Genomic DNA, 17671 nt, shown 5'->3' with positions numbered 1-17671 from the left:
TCCGGGGCAGAGGCGCCCCGGCACCGGTGCCCGCGGAGAAGCTGGCCCGGCTTTTCGGGGCCCGTGACGAGGGGAGGCGGCCGGGTGGTGTCCACCCCATACCGGGACTGCTCTGGCTCTCTGCTTCTCTGATAGCACCGGATCTCGGTTCCGTTCCGTGCTCGGTGTTCGCGGGTGCGTGTACCCAGCCATGAATTGCCGTCATGCCAAACCCCAGAGGTGCCAAGTGCTGCCGGTTTGTAACAGCCTGCCGGGGCCGCCACCGGCTCCGCAGCAGGTCGTGTAGCATCTGCTGGCGGGTCTGAACTCACTGTCTGCTTGTAGGGTTATTGGAAAGCAACTGGCTCCTCGGGATTCCTTGCCTAATCAGAGGTGTTACCTCCTCCTCTTCCCCCAGTGTCTCTTGACATCATTTCATCCATCAGAGTTTCAGAGGAAAAAAAAAAAACACCAACCAAAGCAGAACCCACCCAGTCTGAGAGCAGCCCACACCAGCCCCTCAGTTTTGCCGTGACTGCAGGGAAGAGCTGGATCGGGGCAAAGATGAAGGATGGGAGCGGGGCTGAACTCCACGTCCTGAGGGATTTGGTGCAGGGCGAACCGAGAGGAATCCAGAGCGATGCACCAACCGGCATCCCCCGTATCCCTGCAGGGGATCAGTAAGCCCCGCGATCACGCGTGGGGATGCGAAGGTGCTTGACCCACGGGAAAGAAGTAGCCCTCGAGCTGCGTTTGCCCCTGCTCGTCCTTGTTGCTCCATGGGATTTCTTCTGCCCCCCGCAACTGACCTGATGTGGACTGAAGCGTTTCTAATATGAACTTTCTCCCTGGGATCTGGTGGTCTCTTCCCTTGGTCTTGATCTGGGCGACCCCACCAGTCACCTCCTCATGGTGGTAAGCTGTGCAATTCCAGAAATTTTTATTTGCTCTTGGGGAAGGTGGGGTCGGATTAATTGTGATTTAGGGAAGGTGGGGGAAGCCTCCCCCCTTTTAGTCTCGCAGAAGCGGAGCTCGCTGCTCCCAGCTGCTCCGGTCCGGAATGTCCGGCCTTAAAGCGAGCGGATTTAGACGGTCCCGGCACCTCCTTCCAGACCCCGTCCCCGCTCTCCGACCTCCTCCTCCGCATAAGCATAGCGCAACTGCGGGGGCTACCCGGAGCTTTCGGCAGCGGTGCGGGGGGACCCGGCCCGGCGGGGGCAGCGGGCACCGCCCGGGGCCGCGGAGGGAGCGGGACGAGGGCAGGGAGGCGGGAGGGGAATACGCCCGAGGGGCGCGGGTTGCCGCCCGCAGCTGCTGGCAGCCGCCCCTCCGCGCCTTGGCGGCGCTGGGAATTGGCTACAGCGGCGCTACTTTTTTATTAATTAATTTTTTATTTCTTCCTCGCCCTCCCCCGCCCCTCCCTCCACAGTCCTCGCTGAACTGCAAACTGCCAGAGCAGAGGGCTGAGAGCCCGGCGGGCAGCTCAGGGCCCGGCTTCAAGTGATAGTTGATGTCGGCGTGGGGCGTCTCAGGCAGCTCGCTGCAAAACGCGTTAGAATGGAAACATAAACCTACCCCTCAAACTGGGGACCCCAACCAAGCCCACGCTGGAAAGTCTTGGTGTAGGAGAGGAGTTAAACCCCTTCTTGTAATCCTGGGGAACACGTTTAACTTTGACTCTCAAAGCCCGATTTATCAGACTGGGCATGTTTCAATAAAATGACTATCCGTGTACTTAGTCGTATAAACGTTATTTATTGTGATGACTTTTTATCATGGTGTCTTCTAAATGCGACTTAACTATATATTTTTTGGAAGTTACGGCATTAACGATTTCATGATCGTATAAAATAATGAAAATTCAAGAAAAGGACCTTTTCTTCTGTTTGATCCCTTCAAAAGACACCTATAGAAGTTTGGATTTTATGAAAGGTACCTTTCGAAACGTTTCAGCACTAATAGAGACCATCTGGATACAGATGATGTAATTTAATTTTTTCAAGGTTGTTGTTTTTTTTTTTTTTAAGTACTGCACGGAGCTGCAATAGCGGGGCTTGAGGTTCTCCTGAATGCTTCACGTTATTAAAAAAAACACAGGGTCGATGACTAATTGTAAAGGATTTCCACCAAAAAGGCAGAGGTAGCTGCAGCTCGGGACCCGCCAGAGGAAGGCTCCGGGGCGCTGAGGACCCTGCTTCCCTCGGAGTCGGTGCACGGGGGTCGGCGCGGGCCCCCGGTGCTGCCCTGCCCCTTCCCTCCCGCAGGTACATGGGCGCCGTGGGCTCGTCGCGGGTGATGTGCGACAACGTGCCGGGCCTGGTGAGCCGGCAGCGGCAGCTGTGCCGGCGGCACCCCGAGGCGATGCTCTCCATCGGCCGTGGCGTGGCCGCCTGGACGGCCGAGTGCCAGCACCAGTTCCGCCGGCACCGCTGGGACTGCAACGCCCTGGAGCGGGGGCAGCGCCTGCTCGGCCGCGTTCTGCTGCGCAGTGAGTCCCGCGGGCCCCGCCGGGGTGAGGGAGGGGCTTCCCGCGGGCTTGGGTGGGGCGTGCAGCCCCCACGGCCCGAGGGTAAAAGGGGGTTTGCAGAGTCGGGGTGAGGGCAAAAGTGTTCCTCATAAGGGTAATAGGGGCTGGCACGCCCTGGGCAGTGTGCGGGACACAGGAGAAACTCTGGCCATCCTCCTGTATCCTTCATCCTTAGCAAGGGTGAAGCTTGGGTTTACATTTCAGGAGGAAAGGAAGGAGGACATGCAAAGTTATTTTAGGGTCTCACGGATAGCAGAACAGCATATATGATAATGTGAGGGTCTGTGTTGCTTAAAAACCTCTATCAAATCGGGGAGACAATGTGCGGTTTTGGCATATTAGGGGCTGGCTCTGCAGCTCCCGACTTTTCTCTTTTTTTGGTGTATAATGGATATCAAACCCACATATTAAGGCCTACAGGGAAATTGAGGCATCAGAATGTGGCAGCAGGACAGAAGACTTTCCATCACTGCCCAGCCTCAGGATACCAGTACTTGGGATGAGGCCTGTTGAAAGGGGCAGCTCGAGTGCAAACAGGAGCCCAGTGCGTTGGGATGGCAGGAGCCAGTCCCTCCTGCAGGCCGATTCCCGCTGGAGTATTTATCCGGGAAAGCGCAGCAGTGCCTCCAGGGCCGTGCTGTCTGCGGGGTGAGCGGAGTGCGCCCATGCCGGGGCAGCACTGCCCTCCAGGCACCGCGGCATTTCAGGTCAGGCTCCGAGGGAGAGAGAGGCAGGGCACAATCATCTGATAGAGGTGAGCCAGGCTTGTGTAGACCCCAAGCAACTGAGGGAGCAACATTGTGCTTCCTGCCCTGAGGGAGGATGGTTAAGCAGGGTGGTATTGTCATCTAAAGGTCGGAGGAAGGCATCTAGTGAATCTTCAGATCTTAAATGTGGCCCTTTTGACTCAAAGAAATGGCTGGGATTTGTTACTGTGTCAGAGTGTCCTTACCCAAGGGATAAATCTTCTGAGATTCTTAGTAACTGCAGCTCTTTTCACCAAGTGCCACACCCTGTGCTCATGGCCTTTCTTGGTGCACAGCCGGTGTGGCTGACCCTGCCCTGGCACTTGTGTCCCTGGAATGTCCCCAGTATCATTCTAAGCTGTGAGCAGTATGGCACCTGCAAGGAGGGGAGTAGGAAAATACTCTGGGTAGGAAAGTACCATTGCCCCACTGGTGAGGACAGAGAGGAGGATGGCAGACACTGGGCATGCTGACCTGAGCACAGGGATTTTCATTCTGTGCTAGGTTCTGCTGCTGGTAAGCCATTGGTTCCTGTAACCAGCTTCATGTTCCCTTAGCAATTATTTGTGAGTAACCAGTAACGTCACCCATAGGCTGAAGTTTTCAATGAGGTTTGTCTGATGTTCAGGAAAACATGTCTGGCAGAACATAGACTAATAATGATGAGGCTATTTAATAAAAAAAGTAAAAATGCAGTTTTTCCAAAAGTGAAGTTTTCACTGTTGGCTCATGTGAGAGAATGACAGCATCAGGCTTCTGAGCTCTGCACTGAGCCTGATCAGGCTGTGATTGCTATAGAAATGTAGCTTGATAGTGCTCTAATAAAATTGATTAGTTCAATAAACTCAAATAAACATTTTCTCTTCCAACAATATCAAGTGTTTATTTTTAATTAACGCTTCGCAAATGTTTGATATTTCTGAATACGTTTTCTCAGAAATAAGTCTTCAAAAGAGCGTGATTTCTAACAAGCCATGATAACCTCTGCCTGTTTTTGAAGACAGTGTAGGGAAGGCATGGTTTACCCAGCTGCCATTTGCAAAAGACTTGCACAGAGTGTGGAAGTTCAGGGCCCATTCATAATTTAAATATATAGGTGCTACTGCAATTGAAATACTAAATATTACGTTCCATGGTGTAATTCTGCCACTACAAAAAAATCACTGTTAACATTTGTCTTTGGGGTCCTCTATTACTGTGCCAACATTACTTAAGTCTTACAAGCCCTGCAAAGAGGTCTCTCTCACTGCAAGTTGTCTTAGATATTGCAAAAAAAATCTACTTGTTGTTCTTCCTGTGCTAAAAACTTTAAAAGTAGGAAAATATTCCATTACCATAAATAGATTTGTGTCAGTGTAATGTATGTCTGTATTGTAAACTACTGCATCTTAAAATAAAAGCAATTATTACATTGAAATCTATACTTAATTGCCTATGAGTAGGCATAGTCTAGAAATTCGGATAATCTTTGGTATAATGAAGTATCTTGGTTAGGAGATGGGAAAGCTGCCAGAGCAGCTGGCATGAAGAAGTCACAGCTGCCAGACCAAATCCTGCCTCAAGCATGACACAAGTGGTGCCATTGATTTAATGGAACTTATTTGTGTGAATTACGGTTACGGGCTTGATTCTAGGCTGAAAACCTAATATTAACTTATTTTTCAGAAAATAACACCCAAGTTTTCTCCCTAGCATGTTTTAAGCAGGAAAGTCTATTCCAAGAACTTCAGGAGAGGAAAATCTAGTTTCAAGAGTTACTTGCACTATTTTGCAATGTATGTGTTGTTTTAGTGTTCCTATTTAATAATTTCTTAAACTTATCTCTCACATAGCACTTCATATATTCTTCCAAATTCATGAAATGTGATAGGAATACCAGCTGTCCTATTCACATATCTGTACAAAGCAACTGATCCATGAAAGTATATGAATCAATATCAGAAGCAAATGTTTAATATTTTCCAACTCTAACACTATATTGATGAGCTTTTACCAGGGAGGGGTCCAAGTTTAAGCCATGACTAATTCTGGCTCCAGGGAATGTGTATTTGTATGATTTCAGCCTAGTTTATCTTTTGCTCTGCAAAAAAGTCCAGCCTAACTGTCTTGGATCTAGGACAGCCACTGAAAGTAGCCACCCCAATGATATTTAAAATGACTTCTTTTGTTTCAGGTAGTCGAGAGTCTGCTTTTGTACACGCCATCTCCTCTGCTGGAGTTGTTTTTGCCATCACCAGGGCATGTAGCCAAGGGGAGCTGAAATCCTGCTCCTGTGATCCCAAGAAGAAAGGCTCTGCCAAGGACAGCAAGGGCCATTTTGACTGGGGTGGCTGCAGTGATAACATTGACTATGGCATTAAATTTGCCAGAGCCTTTGTGGATGCCAAAGAACGGAAAGGAAAAGATGCCAGGGCACTGATGAACCTTCACAACAACAGAGCTGGAAGGAAGGTGGGTGTCCATCCAATAGATGCCTAGAGATGTTCTTGGACAACTCTATTGTGTCTGGGGCAGTTAATGCTTGGCCCTTGCTGTCTGGTCTCAGCAATTATGAAGAAATACGGGAAGAACAGGAGCCTGAGCTGCTGTTTCTATCAGTGTGACAGAGATCTACAAAGAGACTAAATTCAACTGCCTAACAGTATTCCTGTTGGAGTCACTTCAGTCACTCCTTGTGTGGGAAGTTAAGCAGGAGTCTAAGCTGCAGGATCAGTTTGGATGGAGGTTTTGTTTTGAGCCAAATTCTTATATAAGCAGGAGTTTTATTCTTGGTTAATACAGAATACAATTTCCTAAGAGAGGCTAAAGATCACACTGAAGAACAGGCTTAACAAAGAGCAAATCCAAAATAACTCTCGAGAAAAAAACCCCATTCTGTCAATTTCTGTATGTATATGGTAAACTTAATCACAAAGTGGGCAGAGATAAAAGGTAACTACTTCACTTTTTAAATATACGTCACTTTTTAAAATACATATCCCTCCAAAAGGCAATGGCCTTGGCGCATGACCTGCAACCCCTTTCCTAAACATTGTATGAAAATACCATTCCCGAATTTCAACTAAAAAAGTCTTTACCTTCACATCGTAGGTGAGTAGAAGGAGTAGTTGCCAGGTGTATTGCCCACCTCTGGTGCAAGGGCTGAGGAGTATCTGCACTAACATTTTGTAGTGGTAGCTATGAAGAAGTGCTAAGTAAGTAAGAATGGTGCATGAAACTGGAATATACTGTTTCATTTTTTAAAATATGTTAAGACTTTGCTGCTCCCATGACATCTGAAATACAGAAAAAAAAAAACATTTTATTGTACTAGACCAAGCACTTCTGGAATTATTTGTAGAGCCTTTTTGTGTCTTATCTTTGGTTTTCCTTAATGTATATTCAGTAGGAATTAAGTTGTTTGTATTCTGATCTTTTTTTGTACTGCAAGTAGATGATTTTCCTTAAAAATATTTGTTCTTCAGCATCTTTCCTCCATCTGCTTATTGTCAGCATGTTTAATTAATATGTAATGTAGGCAGATGAGGCTTTTTAGATCAGTGATAGGCACATGCAGTACTGTGGTCATGTTTCTGTTACTGTCCAAAAGAGGCTGAAGTCTACAACACAAAGATTTTTTTTTTTTGGGTGCGAGTAAGTTCCATGATGGGAAGTACTTTCTGTAGTATTTGAGCATCTTATTATTTTTTAGTTTTAAAAAACACCCCTGCCAAATATTAAGGTAGTAAGGTTTTTAGAAAAAGATAAAGAATTTTTAATAAACATATTCAATTAAAAATAATGATTATGTTATCATATCTCTAGGACCTGCTTTATGGATAGAGACACTGTTTTGTATTCACAGTGCAGTAGTGTAGGTTTAGCTTTGCAGGATCTCACCACCTCAGCTGCTCACAAGCCTGGTATTTTGACCTGGGTAAGACCATCTGTGGCCTTGTTTTTTTCTTGCCCCCAAAAGGGGTGTTGATATATCTCTTTTAAAACTAGACTATTCCAACTGTGCTAATTAAAAAATAAATGAAACAAATATTTTTAATATTCCCATATGAATCATAGAACATAATATGCTGTATATGAGTATAGGAGCATTACTGGCAAAACAAGAGACCATATTCCTATGTGCTTCTTCCTCCACTATTCCAGCAAGTTGTTTTAAACATACAAGTAGTTAAATTGATTTCTGCTCAGATAATTAAAACCAAACATCTGCTTAAATCCCAGATTTGTGATATGGCAATGAAATGGGGCTGTGGGAATGCCAGTGACTTCTTTGAAGTAGTCATATCATTTACAAGTTGGAAAGAAAATTGAAAGTACTTTGGTTTTGTAATACATTCTCACTTTATTACTAAGTGCTTGACTGAAAAAGGCTGCCCCGCTGTGCATCAATCTCACTTGTAATCATGGAGCTTTCCTCTCTTTTACCTTCCTCCCATGATGACATTCCTCTTGTACAAACTCTAAATAGTTTATATTTCATGAACTCTTAAGGCATAATATTTATAGATCAAATACCCATATTTACGTAATTAGGAATTAATTATTTACTGGCTATGAACCCATCTGTTGTTCTCCAGCATCATACAGATAGCTTAAATGTCTGAGATGAAGCTGAAATGGCTTTAATACTATCCAGATGTTAAATTTATGATAAGGGTGATCTCTCCAACGCAAAATAATGAAGGTCTTATTCTAAAATGTTTGTTAAAATCTGCATCTGTTTGTTAAAATAAGTATTTTATCTATACTGTATTTTAAAATTCTGCATATATCTGATGCCTAGCACAGGTACAATGCTTTACACAGCCTTTTAAAAATAATTTAAATATGAAATGCCTATGAATTTCTGGGCAATATTTGAAACGCTGTTCAGGGTAAAGGGCAACTTCATGAAGATGAGCTGGAAAGGGTCAGAGGGTCAGCACAGCCATCCTGCAGCTGGAACAATGGGGAGAGAGGGCACCTTCACCTCCCAAGGGACTGAATGATTCTGGCCATTTCTGATCATTTCCTCCTGTCCAGTCTGTGTCCTAGCACTGCAGACCATGTGGATCCTTGGGATGACTGGCAGGAGAAGGTAAGCCCACCAGCCAGAGGATTGTGTGTACGGTGAGTCAAGCAACCAGAGCAGAGCAACCACATGGGGATGACTTGATGCTACCAGTGGGTGTCACTACAGACCGTAATTTGGAGACCCATCACAGGCCTGGCATTTCAGGATGGATGGAAAGGGGCTGAGAAGCAATTAATTGCACTTTGTTTTACCTGTGTATATTTATATTTACCTGTGCATTTCTAAACAGGCCGTGAAGCGGTTTTTGAAACAGGAGTGCAAATGTCACGGTGTGAGTGGATCCTGCACTCTAAGGACCTGCTGGCTGGCCATGGCAGACTTTAGGAAAACAGGAGATTATCTGTGGAAGAAATACAATGGAGCAATTCAGGTGGTCATGAATCAAGATGGCACAGGTTTCACTGTGGCTAATAAGAAATTTAAGAAGCCAACTAAGAATGACCTGGTATACTTTGAGAGCTCTCCAGACTACTGTATCAGGGACAGGGACGTAGGTAAGCCTCTATGTGAATGCTTTTATTTAAGACATTTGTACTTCAAAGGTCAAAAATTATAATTTTATTGAGAGAGAGTGTGTGTGTGTGTATATATTTATACATATATATATATATTATATAAATCCATGCATGTAACCAGCACAAAACAGGGAAGAAGATGTTTTCGAAGGACTCAGTACAAGAACAATAGTTCCTTGATGTCTCTAGGTGTACAACATCCAGTTGTTCTAATATAATTCAGTGGTTTCTGCCAGATGCTATGGAGCCCTGGAGATGCTGTAAGGTAAAGCTACTTTCAGCACAAGTTTGAGTTGTGCTCTGGGGGCAGGTCCATACTGGGCACAGCCACACTCTTGTGCTCACTCCAGAGCTGCCCCAGGTCCTGTTGATGCCACCTCCTGTTGTGTTGCTTCCTTTCCAGGTTGTTATGCTACCACTGTGGTGCCCTCCTTTATCTGCACATTCCCACAGCTCACTGCAACTGTGGACCCCAGTTGCAGACATGCCTGTCCCCATCTAATGTGGAAGGTACAGCCTGTGACAATCCAGCCCTGCTTGCACCAGTCAAGGCAGCTGTGGGTAATGGGGGGTGAAGCAGCAACTAGAGGACGTGGAGGACATGCAGGTGGATGAAGGAGTAGAGGTGGGTGGGACACAGCACACTTGGCTGAGTGACATAGCTGTTTATTCCTCTTTATGAGGCAGTGTTGGCTCTGTCCATGACAACCATCACATTTTCTGAAGAGCTATGCCAGCCCCTGTGGGAAGAGATAAAGTATTGGTGCTGCTGTTCACACTGGATTTTCCTGCTTCAGAGAGTCGATAGAGACACACTTAGCAGTGTTACAGAATTCAAGGCGCTGCCAAGCACCAGGAAACCTGCTAATGGCTCTTGACCTATGTATAGTATTTCCTGATGTGGCAATTAAAAACTAGCAACTAGAAAACCAGAAATTTGGAAAAGAGAGGCAGACTGAGTAATGTATTAGTTGTGGAACTAATTAATAGGTTGTATAATGGACCAGATTGCACCCCATATGACAAAACCTTAAGTATCTGGATAGCAATGCAGCTCGAGTCTTTTTGGCACTGCTGCATGTTTACAATCCAAGTTTGCTTGGAATAAACATTGCAAAACAGCTGTACTTAAATAAGAACAATATGTGAATTCCTGGTCATGTACTATTGACTTCAGTGAATGCAGAATTTCATCCAGTACAATTACATTGTACAGTGTTTCTGGTTAGTTGAGTCGTCAATGTAATTTTACATGTTATTTATTATTTTGGCAGGTGATGTTTATTACCTGCACATACCATTCCTTGAATAGTGTCTGACACTGTAAAGTCTAATCCAAGTGAATAAATGGACATATTGTGGCATCATGCAGAGATTAACTTTGCAGACTAGGTTTTTTTCAAAACATTTATCTCTTAATGTTGCCTCATTTATTGTAAAAAACATGATTTCCCCTGGAAGAAGAACTTGTACACTACCCATTTCTATGTCAAAAAGCCTTTTAATAATCTCTTTGCACTAAACCTAATTTCATCTGTCGGCCTTGTTATTTTGGAGGAGAGTGGGCATTTTTCACCACAGTGTATTAAGTGCATTTGCCAGACACTGATGAGCCTGCCCAGAGATGGCATAGTCTGATTTGGTTTTTTGGCTCAGCTCAATATAACACTGCAGCTGAGGTGGTGTTTCTTTGCTGCTCAGAATGTGGCTGTTTAGAAGAGCATATTTTTAGAAAACTGCAGTAAACCTTTGTTGGGATGTGGGATGCCCTGCTGCTTGCATGGAGCAAAGAAAGAACCACACAAACAAAACCTGATCTGACTTTGTGGGAGATGATTTTGGCTGCTGCACCACATTTTTTTCATTTTTTGGTTTGCCCTGTTGAACATTGCAGAGTGCCAGCCCTGTCAAATGGTTGCAAATGGAATGAGATTATGGAAGTCAGAGTTTGGAAGTAGGTGGGGAGCATCTCAGTGTGGTATTAGATTCAGTGTCAGCTAAATCTAATACCACAATGTTTTAGTATGTCATTGAATACAGTTCTGCCTTTCATTCTCCAGGGAATTCAAGCAATTTGGTGCTTCAGGGAAAAAAATTATCTGAGAGCTTGGTTAGTGCTGGAGCTGAATGAAGGATTCACAGAGAAAACCTTATGAAGTTTCATGACTTGACCAGGAGACAACTTCACAAACTAAAATGTCCAAGCCAGTGTACTCTGTGGCGTGATTGTGCTAACACATTGGAACCAGTGAGTTAAAAGTGCTCAAGGATTCTGCCATTAGCAGCCTACCCAGGAAAAGAGCAGATACCTTCTCTTCCCCCACTGGAGCTTCCACCCTGGGTATGGCATTCTGTCTGAGGGGGCAGCTGGACATACATACATGGAACACCCCAAAATATAGTTTGTTTGGGTTTGTTTGTTTGTTTGTTTGTTTTTGTTTGTTTTTTCTTTTTTTTTTCTTTTTTTCTTTTTTCTTTTTTCTTTTTTTTTTTTTTCTCTAGAAAGGAAAAGAGGAGTAATTGATTTTAGGAGAGGTATAATATGGGAAATCATTAATAGTAACTCAATAGCAAGATAATGAATGTAATAACCTGCCCACCTCTTTCCTTGCCTTAAGATCTCACAAAGGACCAAGTGTTCAGAATTCATTTAACCCTGCACACCTAACTCTGCTGAAATAATTTTTGCTCACAATTTCATACTCAAAATTTGATAGAAATAGAGATAGAACATCCCAGAGAGCTTTTAAAAGTCATCCCAGGTAAACTGTTTTTATCAACACATAGCCATCTCTTCAGTGCTGGACTGGGAAATTGCAGCCCCTCCAGACAAATCTACCTCCAATGTGTACTGCCTGTTCTCTTCCAGCCCTTCTGTACTAGGTGTTGTCTGTAAGATCCAGTAGCTCCAGAGCTACTTTTCTGTGAACATTTCCTTCAATTGTTTTTTCCCCAAGAACACTTGTGAGGAAACTATCATTGGGGATTTAACTGGTTTTGCACTTTTCTTTTTGCTTTTGTTTGAGTGTGTGTGTAAGTCTAATAATGGATGTTATTGCTTGACACCAGATTTTAATCAATAGAAGTAGAAGGAAAAAGCTCTCATTATATACTAATAAATACATTTTAGGGCTTTAAGAATGGAAAGAAAATATTTTTCAACATAACAGATGTTGATTTCCAAAAATAACTGTGCAAACTGAGAAGAAAGGACTTGATATACAGGCTGTGAAGTTGGCAGTGTGAAAAGCTGTTGATGTTTTGGCAGGTAAAATGTGTGTAGGCATGGCAATTCCAACATTTGAAATGAAAACAAAGAGGTTGAACAAAAATTTTTTGCAAGTTAGAACCTACTCCTGCCTTGTAAGTCACGAGGAGGTGCATTGCAGGTAGCAGGCAGAAAACTCTGCCTTATTTTGTGAAGTGTTTTCTGCTGCCTTCATCACTCGAGCCTGCCAAGGAGCACAGTAACTTGTCTGGCTCCTTACTGCTGGTTATTGTTAATATTCCTTCTCACTAGAGAAGCTGCAGAGATTCTGAAGATGCTGTTTGAACTTTAAAGTGGTTGGTTTTGCTCAAAAACTTAGCCTTTATATGAGCTTGTTTTCACTTTTGTCACAATCTGTGGATAATTAAGTCCCCTGTTGTAGTTGTGTAGTAAATGTTGATGTTTTGTGGTCAGCATCAGATGATACCAGTTTCTGACTGTCTGTTAGTGGCTGAAATAATTTTGATTTTGAAGCTGGTGGCAAAACTCCTGTTGAAAGCAGTGGATGGATCCTGCTTAGGTTGTCCTTTAGTGCTGTGTGGTTTCCCCTTACATCTGGAAATAAGAACATCGGACTTGGAAACTAACTTGGGCCTCAGCTCAGGAATGTGGTCAAACCTTTCTGTGCAGCTCCTGATGGATGTGGGGGAACATGGGGTCTTCCTTCACCCCCAGCAGCCAAATGACACGGCCCCACTTTGCTCCTGGTTGGGAGTTGTGCTGAGGTGGAGGGCAACTTTGCTTTTCCTCCACTGGTGTGAATTCCTGATATAGAATGTTAATCACGTGGGCCACAAGATTGGCCTTTGTAATGTTTTTTTGGTCTGAACAGAGAGAGCAGGACAAGTGCCTTTAAAAGTTCTTCACAGAATCAGTTAGGTTGGAAAAGACCTCTGAGATCACCAAATCCAACCTTTGAGCAAACACCACCATGTCAACTAGATCATGCACTAAGTGCCACACCAAGTCTTTCCTTAAACATCTTCAGAGCCAGTGATTCCACCCCCTCCCTGGGAGATCCATTCCAATGTCTAATAACACTTTCTGTGAATTTGGTTGTATTTTGCACAATCTGGGATGTGATGGATATTGCTGGATATATATGATGCTGTGGGCTGACACAAACAGCAGAACTTACATTCAGGTATCCCAGCTGTTTGTTCAGCATCATGGATGGAGGAGAGTATGATGGCTGGGAAGCAGGATCAGGCTTTTTTTCTACCACAGGCTTCCTGTGGGACCACAGGTGCATCATGTAGTTCTGACTCCTCAGCCCCTGACTCATCCCCCTGACTCCTCAGCCTTGCCTAGACTGGGGGCACTGGGGGCCACTGGAAGTCTCTCTTCCCCCATCAAGGAGTGATTCCTGAAAAAAAGATCTGGGACAGGCCTCTTGGTATCACTGCTATGCCTGTTATGCCAGTTGCCCTGGTGCAGCTGGCTCTGCAGGGAGAACTGCACAGCTGAGGGCTTGCTGGGAGTAGTGTGTGCTCGTGTGGGTCACTGCTGGGGGCACCTCTCCTCCCTTCTTGCAGGGGATCCAGGTGGTGGCACTGGCTATAGGGACAGTAGGCCAGGAGCAGGAGTTACTGCTGGTTTCCTGGTGCAGGCTGTGCCTGATGCACCACATCGCCGGTTGTTACAGCCAACTGAGATGCTCCCCCAAATATCAGAGGTGTACTATAAAGAGCTGTTCAGCCATCTCCCCAAGGATGTTCTGCAGAGCACTGGTCCATAAGCAGCAGCATGAATATGCTCAGACCCCAAGGAGATTTGGGATTTACCAGGCTGCAAGTGCAGGAGCCTGTTTCTGGCTCCATTCAGTGTGTTTTCTCTTCGCTCTGCCAGTTCCCCCTGGGGTGGCTCAGCACATGTCTGCTGGCTGGTGCAGCAGCACCTTTGCAGCTCAGGAGCCCTGAGGCAGGGCCAGGGCCCCAGCCAGTGAGCGGCTCTGGGATGGGCGGCCGTGGGCCCTGTGCTGAGCCAGGGTGCTGGTGGCCGTGAACACCCTTCTGCTCTGCCTGCAGCAGACATGAACCAGCTGCTCCATAGTGAAACTCTCCAGGTGTATACCTCTACTCAATGAATATTTAAATATTTAAATAAGTACAGGAATCTAGGCCATGGGAGGGAAGCTGTGTTCTAGGGGCTGAAGCACTTCTCCAGGACAATAGTTGAAGACTGTCCTAAGTTTGATACAAAAAGAGGAAAATTTGCACCCCCATGGCTGAGAGGCTGGATCATGTGTTGGTCCCATGAAAAAACACAGTTTAAAAAGGTGACTTTGGTCTAGTTCCTGAGACCCCTCATTACATTAGTGGTTTGGGGCCAGCCCCCATATAATATGAAGTCTTCCTGATGTTGGGAGGACAGCAAGGAATAGAGGGACAATGAAGAACTTGTATGTTATAAATTGCTTTGAGACAGCAGCATCAGTGCATACAGCCATAAATTCACTATAGGAGGAAAAAAAAATAAAATTGGAATTTATTCAACCAAAATTATTAATAATTACAATTTAACTGCAGTTTACATTTTATTAATTAAGATTGGTTTGCTATCCTAGCTTATGCAAATTTTAATTAATGTTTGCATGTATTAGTTTTCCCTAAGAAGGTAAATTGTTCATATTCGGTGTGCACCTGTAAATACGCTTTGTAAAATAATTCCAGTTAATTTACTGACCACAGCCATTACCTAGGGAATATCACCTTACCCAAAAAGAGAAAGGAGTTGTAATCAGGTCTGTGGAAAATATCAGAAGAATGTTAATTTTTGGATGTATCTGCATTTGATTCATAATAGCAATACATAGAAAATTAGGTAAGGCAATTAATTTTTATGAAGTTTTCAGTTTGGTGGTAATAACCTGTCAGCACCTGTGGTATTGATCCTAAAATGTACCCTAAAATCAGTTTGTGTTAGATGAACAGTGGCTCCTATGTGGTACAGTCACTGTTCAGACTAAGACATGCCAGAGCCATTTTGTGCCATGTGGATATAGGCACAGGCATTTCAGTCACTCCTCCTGAGTGTTTGAAGAGTATGATAAGGTGTGGTATGGTTCCTCTCCCTCTTTCTGTCCACAGCAGGCTATAATTTAATTTCTTCTAATCTTATCATGAAAGGGGAGAAGAACCCTTTGTGTTACCCTACAGAGATAAGATGCACACAGAGCAGCAACTCTTCAGCTGCCACCTGAGCTGGTGGAATGGGGCCTGTGGGTGGACACAGCAGTGATGCCAAATGCCCAGGGTGCTTCTGCACTCACTTCTGCAAAGCTTTAATTATTTAGTAAATAATTAACTGTGTTAATAAAGTAACACAGTTACTTTACCCACTGAATCCCTGGCAGACACTAGATTCTGTGGTCTTCTCTTTCCTAGCCCTCTCTTGCACACCCAGAGCTCCTCAGCAAAGCCCATGAGATCCCAAGCACCGTGAAGATGGACACCCCACCCGGGCATCCCATTTCAGACAGTCCTGGGGGCCTGGGTGCAGGACTGCCTTGGGAAGGGTGTCTGCTCCCTGGAGGGGAAGAAAGTACCAGGGAAAGATGAAGCAAAACGTGATGATATTAAGAGAATCAGGCAGACCCTTAAAGTATTTCATCCATTTTCTTTCTCCTCATCTCCAGGTCTGATTCCTAGGGGAAATTTGGGAGCAATTTTACCTTTACAGGCATTTTTCTGGCTTGATATTGAATCCTGGGTGATGTGATGTTAAAGGATCAAATACATCACAAATTATGTCTCCCATACCTATTTTCATATGCTTGCTGTCTTTCCTTAAAATCTGCCTCCTGACTTTTGGTGCATTCCCTTTGCAGGGTCCCTTGGGACAGCTGGTCGGGTGTGCAACCAAACCTCCCGTGGCATGGACAGCTGTGAAGTGATGTGCTGCGGGAGAGGCTACGACACCTCCCGCGTCAGCAGGATGACAAAATGCGAGTGCAAATTCCACTGGTGCTGTGCTGTGCGCTGCCAGGACTGCCTGGAAGTGGTGGACATCCACACCTGCAAGGCGCCAAAGAGCGCTGGCTGGATTTCCCGGACATGACGCACAGGCTACTGATGCTGAGGACCACAGCCTTTGCCCTTCCTGGTCCATGCAGGGAATGCATCAGAGATCTTTTTTACTTCAATGCCCATTTTGCCTTTATTATTCACTGCAGAGATGCTGCTGAAAAATTGATATAAACCCTTCAGTATTTACTTTGAATTTCTCCGTGACAGTGCTGCTGCAGAGTTGTCTCTGCATAAACTGATACAGCTCTGGAAGGATGTACTTACGCCAAGACTCTTCCAACCACCATGTAACTCTCCCCCAGAACCCTTGTGGCAATTCATTCCTACCATCAGGAACACAAAAAGATACAAAATATGGCACTTTTATAAGATCACCACCACCAACCTCATGGGCTGAGCTTGCTCAAGCATCTTCTGAAGGATCTTGGGCAGGTCACAGTTGAGCCCTGGATACTGAATGGCTCAGGAGTTTGAGCACTGGTTGATGATTTCCCCATGAAAGAAAATTTGCAGCCAGATTGGTGAAAAACTTTACTGGAAGGGTGTTTGTTCATCCCTGGTGGACTGGAGTTTCCAGTAAGATGGCCACCTGAGGCTACCCTGGCCACCATTAGCATACTGTGGCTTGCTGTGGGGCAGGAATTGGCCCATGGCCTAAAACAAAGGAAATTGCAGGAGATATGTTCAATCACAACACTTTGATGAACTATTAGATTCAAAGCAAATGTCTTAGTTATATGTTTGTGAAAAGTTGCCTTAAAAGCTTTTAAAAAATAATTAACTGCTGAGGATTTTTTTTTTTCTGACCTGAAGGATTGAAGAGAATGGTTTTTCACCCTAGTGAAAGCTGGGTATGGGACACTCAACTACCTAAGGATAAGGTTTCCTCTTTTACACATACACAATAGTGGAAAAATATTTGTGAACAGTGATGGAGAAGGAAACGCCTTGCCTCAGTAATGACTTGGATTCTAAAGAACTTATCAGCTTCTGTGTTCTTTTAAAGTTAATAAACCTATTAAATATGCACAAAATTATACTTTCCACTCTGATGGGGACATCCAAATTAGATTTTTTCTGCATATTTTCTGCAAAACCGCATGCCTATGATTTGGAGTGTATAAGCTTGTAATGGAGGCAGTTACAGGTTGTGCAAGGTCCATATCCTGGACATAACCATATCCCAGGACTGGGATCAGCACAAAACAACAAGTTGCTGTAAAAATGTGCAGGCATCTGAGGCCCAGAAATTGCAGCCTTGGTGGAGAGGAACTGGGTCAGAGAGGGACCAGCTGCTCTCCTCAGGGCAGAGATCAGCAACATGCACCAAGAGAAAAATGGGTTCTGTGCCAATAAGTATAGTAAGGCTCTGAAAAAGCACCCATGAAGAGTAGAGACAGGCAAGGTAATGAAAAAATAACATAGGAAAAGGAGGTTGGATGAGTGATAGAACACATTGTAGATGAAGGTACAATTTCCATAGGAAAATGAAATAGACTGAAGAACCCTAGCAGGTACAAACAATTCAGGAAAA

The 17671-nt window shown here is 44.6% G+C and overlaps 1 protein-coding gene across 1 annotated transcript; it reads left to right on the top strand.

Moving 5' to 3' along the window:
- The first annotated feature begins 814 nt into the window (after positions 1-814).
- Positions 815-16248, top strand: WNT2 (Wnt family member 2). The gene is made up of 5 exons (XM_053942932.1): positions 815-894; positions 2244-2467; positions 5426-5703; positions 8556-8820; positions 15939-16248. The coding sequence occupies exons 1-5, from the start codon at positions 815-817 to the stop codon at positions 16166-16168; spliced, it is 1077 nt and encodes a 358-aa protein (XP_053798907.1). The 3' UTR covers positions 16169-16248.
- The last annotated feature ends 1423 nt before the right edge of the window (positions 16249-17671 follow it).

This window comes from Vidua chalybeata, chromosome 5, assembly GCF_026979565.1.
Source record: "Vidua chalybeata isolate OUT-0048 chromosome 5, bVidCha1 merged haplotype, whole genome shotgun sequence".
NCBI lineage: Eukaryota > Metazoa > Chordata > Aves > Passeriformes > Viduidae > Vidua > Vidua chalybeata.
Note: the sequence above shows the minus strand (reverse complement) of the source record. Positions and strands in the feature narration are given on the sequence as shown.

Bases quoted from the DNA above. Each gene is read 5' to 3' on its own strand.
- WNT2 (XM_053942932.1), top strand. From the start codon at position 815: ATGAACTTTCTCCCTGGGATCTGGTGGTCTCTTCCCTTGGTCTTGATC. The intron at 895-2,243 runs GTAAGCTGTGCA...TCCCTCCCGCAG, and splicing joins CCAGTCACCTCCTCATGGTG to GTACATGGGCGCCGTGGGCT. The intron at 8,821-15,938 runs GTAAGCCTCTAT...TTCCCTTTGCAG, and splicing joins TATCAGGGACAGGGACGTAG to GGTCCCTTGGGACAGCTGGT.